Source organism: Aquarana catesbeiana, linkage group LG06 (genome assembly GCF_042186555.1).
Source record: "Aquarana catesbeiana isolate 2022-GZ linkage group LG06, ASM4218655v1, whole genome shotgun sequence".
NCBI classification, from domain to species: domain Eukaryota; kingdom Metazoa; phylum Chordata; class Amphibia; order Anura; family Ranidae; genus Aquarana; species Aquarana catesbeiana.
In genome coordinates this window covers 316,040,936-316,053,007 of record NC_133329.1, presented here as the reverse complement: position 1 = coordinate 316,053,007, position 12,072 = coordinate 316,040,936, and the positions used below count along the sequence as shown (strand labels likewise).

Here is a 12,072-nt window from a genome sequence, read left to right as displayed (position 1 = left end):
TGACCGGCCTGCATGCTCAGATAAGGGTCTGGTATGGATTTTGGGGGGACCCCACACAGTTTTTTCAGCGTAGGGGGTTCCTCTTAAAGTCTATACCAGACCTAAGGGACATCGCCGCCTCCCTTTCTCGCTCGCCGCAATAGGAATGTTTGTTTTTACTATTGCAGCGAGAGCGAGATGTAGTACCCTGCCCTTGCGTCGTATCTGGTCTGTTGGACCAGCATACAGACGAACGGGCTTTCCGTTAGGAACTGAGTCCGGCGAAGTTACGACGAAAAGATTTGAAGCAGGTTTCAAATCTAAACTCCGTCGAATTTCTGACTGAAACGGTCCGTCGGAAGTCCAATGCAGCCCACACACTGTAGGACTGTCCGTCGGATTCCGTCCGCTGGACCAGCCCGGTCGGAAAGTCCGACCGTGTGTACATGGCATAAGAGCCAATCCTTATCCAGAAGTTATGGATCTGACTTGCCGACTTCCCTTACCTACATTGTTCCAACATGCCAGAGGCTGTTCACCTTGGAGACCTTCTGCGGGATATGGGTACGACCCAGCACAAGATTTATACCCTTTCCCCCGGATTTGAGGGCCAGCGAGAGCCCAGACACTTTCCAAGGCTCGGGCCCCTCTCTCTGGGTGAACACATTCCAGGGCGCCCTGCCCATCTTCGCCACTCCCTTTTGATCGGCCAAGAGTGATGGAAGCCATCGCATGTCACTTCCGAAATGCACTCGCTTATCTCTCAGGACCGATTGACCCATGTGCAACTGCTGTTCACATGGAATCCTTCTCCACTTAGGCCTCGCCTGAATATTTGCTAGCACCAAGATTCAGCACCTGTGGCAGCCTCACCCGGGGCGTCCGAGCCGGCCCTCCTACTTGTCGTGGCCTAGCCCCCGGGGACCTCGCTCATTGTTGGTGATGGCCGGGCATGGGACCGATGCTCCAGCGTCATTCATTTTTAGGGCTAGTGGATTCGGCGGGTGAATGGTTACACACTCCTTAATGGATTCCAACTTCCATAGCCACCGTCCTGCTGTCTATATCAACCAACACCTTTTCTGGGGTCTGATGAATGTCAGCATCAGGTGCCTCAACCCAGAGTTCGGTTCATCCCACATCACCAAATAAATAGTCTTATACATTATATCAACTGTTTTAAAACCACTTACTCGATTATTCTTTTCCTATGTTCAAAGGGAGCCAGAGAGTCCAGTCCTAGTCGGTTAATAACCTATTACACATCAATAAATTAGTGGATGGAAACCATACCAATCTATAATATTGTGGCAAGTTTAACTGCATGCAGAGTTAAATTTACATTTCTGGTATCTATAAAAGTGAATTTAGAAAGGATACTGTTCAAAGATACAGCTAGCTCCCCTTATAAAATTATATAGCCCCATTTTTTCCCTTTGAAAAGAAAGGACCTGGAATGATTTCCTCCCAAAAAACGCAACAAAAAAAAAAAAAAAAAAATAAGGTGTTGCTTAGCTTAAAAGATTCTGTCATATGCAAGGCGCATGTTGGAAACAGTCACTGCCTGGCTTATGTGCCATATTCTAGTTTTGGGAAGTGAAGCTACACTTGCAAAAGGATAAGGATAGGAAGTTGGCTGTGAGATAAGCAAAGTCCATTGTTTGTATTCCTATCAGCCAGGGCCAATTACAAGACTTGTCAATAACACCGATGTGGCACACTTGCAGCCATTAGCTCCCTATTCTATTCCAAAATATATTCTTCCATAATTTCTCTAATTAAAAAAAGGACGCATTTACAACTTGCAGTATATTCTCAAGGTTATAACGAGGGCTTCCGATACTATAATTGATTACGATTGCTAAAAGAGGAAAAAAAAAAAAAAAAAAAAAAAAAAAAAAAAAAAAAAGGGGGTACACCAAAATGGTCTGGACATCAGATCAGGCAACCCCATTTGGACTGAGATCTGGTCATTTACAGTGCCTTGAAAAAGTATTCATACCCCCTTAAAATTTTCTACATTGTCATGTTACAACTAAAAAACGTAAATGTATTTTATTGGGATTTTATGTGGAAGATCAACACAAAGTGGCACATAATTGTGAAGTGGAAGGAAAATGATAAATGGTTGTCCAAATTTTACAAATAAATATCTGAAATATGTGGCATGCAATTGTATTCAGTCCACTTTAAACTGATCACCAATGTAATGAAGAATTTACACCGACAACCAATAAAAAGGGGATTTCTACATTGGCCACCAACATGGGGGGGGGGATTTACACTCACCATAAATTTAAAGGGGGCTTCTACATGGACCTCCGATGTAAGGGAGGATTCGAAACTGACCACAAATGCACGTTTGGATTTTTTTACCAATATAAAGAGGAGTTTCTACACTGGTCACCAATGTAATGGGGGATTTACACTGACCTCTAATGTAATAGGAGCATTTACAGTAACCAATGTAAGGGGGGGGGAAATTACACTGACCACTAGTGTGAATGAAAGGATTGTACACCAAGCCCTAATGTAACAAGAAGATGTACACTGACTACCAACGTAACAGACATTTAGCCTGCGTTCACATTTGTGTGTGTCGGGAATGCATGCAAAATCACTTTCCTGACACCACAGAAACATGCTGCCATTTAGATACTGTTGTGGAAATTTTATTAAGATGCATTTAATATGTATTATCACAGTGTCTCCCAGTGTTATGCCCCATACACAAGATCAGAAATTCTGCCAGCAAAAGTCGGAAGTGAGCTTTTGGTTAGAAATTCCGACCGTGTGTATGCTCCATCTGACTTTTGCTGGCAGAATTCCAGCCAGCAAAAGATTGAGAGCAGGTTCTCTATTTTTCGGTCGGAAAAAGTTCCTATCCGAAAATGCATTAGTCTGTATGCAATTTGGATGCGCAAAAAAAAAAAAAATCACGCATGCTCGGAAACAATTTGACGCATTCTTGGAAGCATTGAACTTCATTTTCTCAGCTCGTCGTAGTGCTGTACGTCACCGCGTTCTTGACGGTCGAAAGTTCAGAGAACTTGTGACCGTGTCTATGCAAGGCAAGCTTGAGCGGAATTCTGTCAGAAAAACCATCCAAGTTTTTCCTGACGGAATTTCTGATCGTGTGTATGGGGCATTAGTGCTCCTGCAGCCCGCTCTAAAGAGCAGACTGACGCCAGTTGAGACCCGTTTGGTAGTGGAAAGCTTCCTGAGGTTGCAGAGAAGTGTTTGCAGAGTGGGGATATGTCCACCAGTGAAGGGCCCCTGTGCAATGCACAGACGATCCTTGGGGGGGGGGGGGGGGGGGTTCACTCTGCGAAGACATTATTGGTTATGGGGGGGGGGGGGGGGAAATGTACGCTCGGGTTGCTCTGTGTGTCTGATCAGCACGCGGAGGGGCTATGGCGTGTCTCTGCAGATATTCTCCATCAGCAGGAATGGTAGTATAATCCGGGTATGCATTCTCTGAACAATGCAGAATAAGCATTCACGCCAACGGTAAAAACGGGGAGTCTGTGTGCATTGTGGTCTGGGGCAGTGTTCATGAGTTTAGGCCAGCAATATGGTTTCTATCTGTAGCTAAAAGGAGCACGGACAGGGGGCAGGAAATCCTACACACTGGCCCTGCCCAGACATACCCAAAATACTCCCCTAATCATTGTTCATTGGTTGGGATTTGTATAACTCCTCCTGTTTGAAGCCTGTGCTCGATTAACCGATTGTAAAGCTAACAAGCTCTATTGTTAAATACTATGAATAAACAACACAGGCTCTCCAGAAGGGAAGGCAGGCTGTGTAGCTAAGGATGTGAGGATGGTGGTTAGGTCTGTGTTACTTGGGAAGATACGAGTGTACACAGATGCATTATACCAAAAGGGCGATTTAGCGCAGGAGACATGGATTAGTGTATAGTGTATAGTAGTGTATAGGGGAATTTCCACGTCAATACACAGCAGTGCCATTAATTGTTAATGACACCCTCGACCCCTCAGAGTGCTGTGGCACCATGTTAGTTTGAAAAAAGTTTCCACCTTCAGTTTGCTTACCTTTGCAGAACAGACTGATATTAGGCTTATTGACCACAGTTGTAGGCAGGGCTTTCAAGCATGCCCCTTTACCTCCCCAGTGAGCAGCATTCAGCAGAGGTGATGGTGGATATGAACTCAGGGATGCATGATATACATATGAATGGCACCGGTCCACGACTATTTGCATATTAATGCAGGTTATTTACATGTAAAAACACAGGGTCTGTAGGTGAGTCATCTGTACACAGCAATATTAGTAACAGAACTTCACACCAAGATACCAGGTCACAGTACAGGACTAAAACTTCAAGGGACAAAGAAATTTAAAAACTGGGATAGTTGGCGAGTATGAGGCAGCTGCTTTGGGCCCCACAACCATGATGGGGCCCAGGGCAGTTTCCCCATTTGCCCTGCCTTAAAGACAACCCTGGGGGTTAGGTTATATATAAATAAAAATAAATAAAATATATAGACCAAGCATTGAACATCTCAGAGCACTGTTCAATCCATAATCTGAAAACGGAAAGAGTATGGCACAACTGCACTTACAAAGACATGGCAATCCACCTAAACTGACAGGCCGGGCAAGAAGAGCATTAATCAACGAAGCAGTCATGAGGCCCTTGGTAACTCTGGGGAAAATCTTTCCACAGGACAACTATCAGTTGTGCACACCACAAATCTGTCCTTTATGGAAGAGTGGCAAGAAAGCCATAAGAAGTCCTGTTTGCAGTTTGGGAGAAGCCACGTGGGGGACACGACAAACATGTTCAAGGTGCTCTGGTTAGAGGAGACCAAAGTGTAACCCTTTGGCCTGAAAGCAAAATCGTTGTGTGGTGCAAAACACTGCACATTACCCTGTACACACCATCCCCACAATGAACATCTTGGTGGCATGTTGTGGGTATGCTTTTCTTTAGCAGTGACAGGGAACCTGGTCAGAGTTGATGGGAAGATGGATGGAGCCAAATACAGGGCAATCTTAGAAGAAAACCTTTTAAGAGTCTGCAAAACACTTGACTAAGGCAGAGGTTCACCTTCCAGCAGGACAACCCTAAACATACAGCCAGAGCTACAATTGAATGTTTTAGATCAAAGCATATTCAGGTGTTTGACTGTGCCATTCTAAGTCGAGACCTAAATCCAATTGACAATCTGTGGCAAGACTTGAAAATTGCTGTTCACAGATGTACTCCATCAAATCAGACAGAGCTTGAGCCATTTTGCAAAAGAATGGGCATACATATAAAATTTAGATGTATAAAGAGACATACCCATAGGGACTTGCAGCTGTAATGCATGCCACACTTCAGATATTTATAAAATATTGGAAAACCATTTATTTTTCCTTCCACTTTACAATGATGTGCCACTTTGTGTTGGTCTAGCACATAAAATCCCAATAAAAAAACAAAACAAAAAAAATTTACGTTTTTGGTTGTAACATAACAAAATATGGAAAGTTTCAAGGGGGTATGAATACTTTCAAGGTACGGTATTTAGAGACACTGCACAAAGTTAATTTATGCTAAAATTTCATGAGATTTGACTTCCTTTTACCCTGATGGACATAATTCTAGAATTGGCTTAGTTTTTACCCAATTTATAATGGTATAAGGCACTTTTTTCCAAGAAAAGTAGTACTTTAGTAGTACTTTCCTAGTCCCTTTAACTGAAAAAAAGTTTTTTTCCTGACAGACTCCATGGCAGCCTACATGTAGGTTTACCCCACCTCCTCTCCAATGCTATAGGACCCCATTCCCATGAATTTGAGCCCATGGCCAGAGACTGCCTTCTTTTTGTCCTGCTCTTTGGACCCTGCACGCTTATCTGCATGGAGTGGCGTCCCAGGCTTTAGGAATGAGCCCCTGCACGAGCAGGCTGGATACAGGTATCCTGGATGAACCGGTGTCAATAGCCCAGAGCCCAGCCACAGGCAGGGTTGTCCAGTAATGGTGGATGGCCTGTGTATGCCCATGATGGCCGCCCTCTCGACTGACTGGCAAGGTACAGAAGATGGAATACTGCAGCAGGCCTCCATGGCAGCAGTCTGTATATTTGTTTCCTTCCTTCCTCCTTTTCTCCCTGGTGTTATTGGCCTCTCATGGTGGCTGGAGTGCTCCTGCGTTCCAGGCTGTTGCAATACTTCCGGGTGCAAGTCACAAGTGTTTCTGCGCATGCGCGAGGCCTCAGACGGAATCAAGGGTTTGTTCCACGCATTCACACAGCCCTTCAGGACTCAGAGGCCATGCAGGTGCCTGTCAATCAGCTGTGTTGGCACATGTGCAACAGAGACGTGACGCTGACGTCACTACGGCGGGGTATTTAAACAGCTGTCAGCCGCTGCCTCATCTCGAAATCCTGCGGGCAGTGTGCAGCAGGTTCCCCAAGCCCTGCATATCTTTCACAAGGTAACCCTCTGTCCATCTGTCAGTGGTTGTCGGGGAGGGGGGTGTTCTCTAAAGAGGGAAGCACCAGTTTTTTCTTCCCCCTCTAAATCCTGACCTTTACGCATAAGGTATGTGTGGGGGTGGGGGGGGTAAGGGAGTGTCCGGCTGGCTGGGCGCACCTGAGGTCCACCTATAAATGCATCTGTTCGAACAGGACTTTCTTCTCTGGCTTTGTCAAAGTCCATCCAGGTCGGATCTCCATACTTCGACAAGGAAAGATGGGGACCTTGCCAGGCCGCAACATCAGCATTCGTCATCTAGATCCAGACGCCATGACTCTCCGTCTAGGATTCAACATCAGCGGAGAAGAAGTTTAAATTCCTCCTCCAGACATTGCACCCACGGCCATGACAGCCGCTCTGATCAGAGAGCCTGCTGGGGATGTAGGTCCCGGAGGGCAAGTCGCTTTGTGAGCCATGTTTTGCCCGGGCAGTTGGGGAAAGACAGGCACCCAGCAAATGGAGTCTCTCGTAAAGCGTGTGGTGCAACAGTCCCTGTAAGAAATGGGTATGACCCACATGCATAGCCAGACTACCACCAGGTCAGGCTCTACCGTCGGGGATGCTCAAGAGGACCTGCATAGATCCCAGCCAAGCTATGCATCTGCCAGATCCTCAGATAGTAGAGTGAGATGAATTCCAGGCGCTTTGACTTCACCCTAGACTTGCCCTTGATTAAAGCAATCAGGGAGGCCCTGAAGTGGGAAGAACAAGCGACTCCCTCAGCAAAACGTAGGAAATTCTTCAAAACACTTGGAAGACAAACGCTCCAACTTCCCGCTTTTGGCTGAACTGAAGGATATCATTTTGGAAGACTGGGACAAGGTTGACAAGAGAACCTCCCTTTCAAGCAAAACAATGAGGCTCTATCCCTTTAAGGGTGAGGACATGAAGCACCTGGAGGCCACGCCTCTAGTCGATGCAGGCATAATGAGACTGGCAAAGCTTGTCACCCCTAGAAGATGCCATATCCTTCAAGGATGGCCTTGAGAGAAGGATCGATGAGACCTCAAAAGGCTCTATGTGATGGTGGGAATGGCTTGCAAACTGGCCTGGGCAGCCATGTCCAACACAATGAAAGTCTGAACGGAAAAACTTAGTTCTCAGAAACATCTCAGAAAGATGTGGCTAGAGGCTCAGCCGTACGGGAGATAAAGCTGGCGTCAGTCTTCCTGGGCGAGGCCTCCATCAACATTCTCCATCTGTTGGTCCAGACTAGGCTGTCTTCTGTTACAGCCAAGTGAGCCTTGTGGCTGTGTCCTTGGCGTGCTGATCTGCTCCTCACAATTCAGCAACAAACTGGACAGCACCATAGCATGGGCCACTGGTGGAAAGTCAGGGGTCCTTGCCCTAGGGAAAAAAAAAAAAAAGCCTGTTCGGCCAGAGAAGGCCCCAGTCAAGGAAACCAAGCACCAGAATGGGCAAGGATTGCATGTTTCTATAGGCCAGGACTTCAGGAGGAAGTGGAAGAGGGGGACAGACATTCTCTCAGAGGTCTGCCAAGAACTCAACCTCTGGCAGACATGGGCCCTCCAAGTCCTTTTGAGATTGGCATGCTCAGACATGTCTGGTGAGGGCATGTCCACTGCCCCTCTTTCAAAATGTCTGGGTGGCCTCAATCTTGGATTACTGGGACCATCAAGATGGTCTCCTCAGGACACGTATGGTCCTTCACAGATGCTCCTCTTCTGAGGTTCGCCCTACCTCGGCATGTACTTGCCTCTTCCTAGTTCTGAAGAAAAAGGGCTCATGGCGCCCAGTGATAGACCTCACGTATCTGAACAAGTTTGTCAAAAACAAAAGATTCAAAAATGGAGACCCTGTCTACAATTCAACAAGCAGTCCAGCTGGGGGACTGGCTAGTCTCCATAGACTTAAAAGATGCCTACTTTCACGTGCCCATCGCAGAGTTTTGCAAATACCTCCGGCTTGCAGTCGGGCAAGAGCATCTTCAGTTCACCTGCCTCCCTTGCCGTCTCTCAACCTCACCTCGGGTGTTCTTGAAAGTTCTTCTGGCTGTGGTAGCCCTCATCAGAAAGAGGCATACACCTACACCATTATCGCCAATCTTCTCTTGCCATCACAGGACAGAAAGCAACTGCTACGTCACAGGGCTCAAGTCATTTCTACACTTGTAGCATTTGGCTGGTTACTGAACTTAGAGAAAAGTCATCTAGAGCCAACACAAGGCTTTGTCTACCTAGGGGCCCAGTTCAACAAAGTCAAGTACATCATCTCCCTGTCTCTGGAGGAGAAGATCCCAGTAGTGTGGAACAGAGTACGCCTGGCCCTAGCTTCCTCATGTCTGAGGGGTCAATCATAGGCATGATGGTCTCTACGCCCCCCCCATGGTCAAATGGGCCCTTTGGTGGTTACACCCCTTCCAGAAAGGGGTTTCTCCTGCAGTGGGGACCCAGACAAGAGCAGCCAGTGCATTTACATAACTTTGGGCATGAGGGACAACCTCTTCTGGTGGCTGTAAAGCAGGAACCTGCCAGATGCCACTCTAACACCCCCATTTCCTGGGTCACAATTACGACCGATGCCAGCAATACAGGATGGGGGGGCTCACTGCAGGTCAGAGATTGCCCAGGGCAGATGGGATCTCCAACCTCACATCCCAGTATCAAGTGTCCCAGCACTACGGGCAGCCTTCTGCTCCCTCCGCCACCTGATAGAGGGAGAAACCTTATTGTTGAGAATGGACAACACCACAGCTCTCTCCTATGTGAAGAGACAGGGAGGGACTCGGAGTCTTCTGCCTACTTCAGAAAGTGGAGCCATTCACGACATGGGCCCAGAAGAATCTGGCCAACATCTCGGTAGTTTATGTTCCCGGGGCCTAGAACACTCAGGCAGACTCTGTTCTGTATCCAAGTGGACAACGAGTGGTCTCTCCATGCGGAGACATTCAGATGGATTCGGTCCTTGGGTGTCGATCTCGAAGTCAACCTGTTTGCATCCCCCCGCAACTTCAAACTCAAGAAGTATTACACCCGTAGCCGTTGCAGCCAAGCCTTTCGGGTAGATGCTCTAACGGTAGAACTTCAGCAGAATATATACTTCCCCCCCCCCCAATCCCAGTCAGTCATTCTCAGATCCTTACAGAGACTGAGCATAAGCCAGCGAGATAGTGGCGGTAGTGCCATACTGGCCGAACAGGCCATGGCTTCCCCTGCTGACGCAGCTCAGCTTTCAGGACCCATGCCCCTTCCCCTCAGACATCCGGTCCCCAGGGGGCAGTTCTGCATCCATGCCTGGCACGTCTACTACCGATGGTATGGTTCTTGAGGAAGAGGCCGGAGGCCCTTGGCTGCACATCAGGGGTCATCTCCACCCTCGAGCTCAAGGACAAGTACGGATAAGGTCTATGGCAGAATATGGGCTAAATTTGTGGAATTTACAACCTCCATGGGAAGATCATATAGGGACCCGGGGGGTGTAAGAGATCCTGCATTTCCTACAGTCAGGTCTGGATTTGGCCCTGTCAGTCGGCTCCCTTAAGAGTCCAAGTTTCAGCCCCATCGGCTTTCTCCAGAGTTTCATGGGCTGGTCACCCTCTGGTCAGGCAATTCTTCAGGTGGGGCAGCAAGACTCAGGGCCTAGAGAAAAATCAAGGTTCCCCAAATGGCTTCTCCCATTTGTCCTGGACGTGCCCAGAGCTCGGAATCGAAGGAGTCAGCCTGACATCTATTAAGGATCTCCCTCTCTCAAGTTCACTCTCTGCATGGCTCTCACATTGGTCAAAAGAGATTGAGATCAGGGTCTTCAGACACAAAGAGTAGTTTCTAACCTTCCCCAGAACGGGTAGTACTCATACCCATGCTTGACTCAAACCCAAAAGTTACATTGGTCTTCTACGAAAACCAGGATATCATCCTTCCTACCTTCAAGGCAAGAAGCTACAGAGGCTCATCCTCTAGATGTGGGAGAGACACAGAAGGAGTACCTCCAAGCTACAGCCATTTTTTTTTTTTTTTTTTTTTTTTTTTTTTTAGACGGTCAGATCTCCTCTTTGTCCTTTTCTCCAGGCAAAACAGGGGAAAAAAAAAAAAAAAAAAAAAAAAAAACCCCACATGCTTCGTCTAGAACAATCCTGTCTTGGATTGTCCAGGCCATCCAGCAGGCCTAAAGGCCAAGGGTTTGGCTCCTCCAGAGGCAGTGACAGCACACTCGACCAGTGGCATCTTAACTTTCTGGGCGGCAGCCTGACGTGGCTCCATACGTTGTCTGCAGGGCGGCCTCCATCAACACCTTCATGGCACATTATTGCATAGAACCTGCATCCTTAGCCTGTGAATTTTGGTTTAAGACTCCTGTCAGTTGAAGGGCAAATTAAAACCTTTTTTTGTTCAGCAATCCTGCACATGTGGTTTGGCTAGTTATTTTCCCACATGTAGGCTGCCATGGAGGGTCAGGAAAACAGAAAATTTCCTTTCAAACACTCACCGTAATTTTCCTTACCTGATGGACTCCATGACAAACAGAGTTCCCTCCCATGGATCAAGAGTTGGCTAGTACAGAATGCAGTCTCTGGCCGTGAGCACAAATTTATGGGAATTGGGTCCTATAGCATTGGAGAGGAGGCGGGGTAAAACCCACATGTAGGCTGCCATGGAGTCCATCAGGAAAGGAAAACTACAGTAAAGTATTTGATAGAAAATTTTCTGTTTTCTCTCGGCCTTATTCACTGCAGTACTAGAATTACAGGACAATAAAAGATGGCTATTCAAAAGCAATATTTTGAATCAGATCTAAGGGATAGGTTAAAAAGGCTAATCATATAAATTTGACTGGAAGTTAAAGTGTGGTCAAACTATGTGAGAATAAAGCCCTGTGGTTTTTTTTTTTTATTAAATGTAAAAAAAAAAAAAAAAAAAAAAAGGAGCAGTGGCCTGTGACACACACACACACACGATATCTTACCAAGCGGATTTTGTGCTCTTCTTCCAGCAAGAAGAGATTTTCCTCTTTAATATAATACTCTGCAGACATCAACAGGGCTTGAAGGGGGATCAAACCAACCAATTGCGAACCAAGTATTGGAAGGCCTAACTCCTGAAACAGAAGCGGATCAGAATCTACAGCTCAACAAGTAAAGAAAAGATACAAAAGTGTTGTAAAGAAAGGCATCAAGAATGGGGAATAAAGAGACTTCAAACTATAAAACGTATGTAATACAGTGATTCAAAAATGTCAAAAGGTTTATTTATATGCATAGAAAAGGATACTCCCAATACTTTTTCCAACTCTTTTTGCTTCTTTAAAATTACAAATGTACTTTACACATTTTTATACTTTGACGTCCATGCTGCGGCCACCTGGTTTACATTGAGGGTTATGTCTTTATCCAATACTATGGGCCTCAGAATTCTGTTATGTTCTGTGACCTTGTTATGTACCCTTACTGGTTCACGACTGACTTTTGTATGGGTTAACATGCAAAGAAGATGTATTAAAAAAACACAGGGGGGGGGGTTAAGGGGTTAAATCAAGGGGACCCTTGATTTAACCCCCACCTCTATTCAAGTTGACATGTCAACAGCAAGGTCTGAACATTCAATACATTCTCTAATGGTCTGCTGTTTAGGTCGCCCCCCCCCC

General features: G+C 46.4%; 1 protein-coding gene across 2 annotated transcripts in view; it reads right to left on the bottom strand.

The window, feature by feature from the left end:
* Window positions 1-12,072, bottom strand: part of FTCD (formimidoyltransferase cyclodeaminase) — a 74,182-nt gene that overhangs the window by 24,789 nt on the left and 37,321 nt on the right. For both annotated transcript variants that reach the window (XM_073633708.1, XM_073633707.1), the window contains exons 7-8: window positions 11,395-11,526; window positions 1,173-1,234 (exon numbers count right to left, since the gene is read on the bottom strand). In XM_073633708.1, the coding sequence (XP_073489809.1) occupies window positions 1,173-1,234; window positions 11,395-11,526 (194 nt within the window). The remainder of the gene's footprint in view (window positions 1-1,172; window positions 1,235-11,394; window positions 11,527-12,072) is intronic.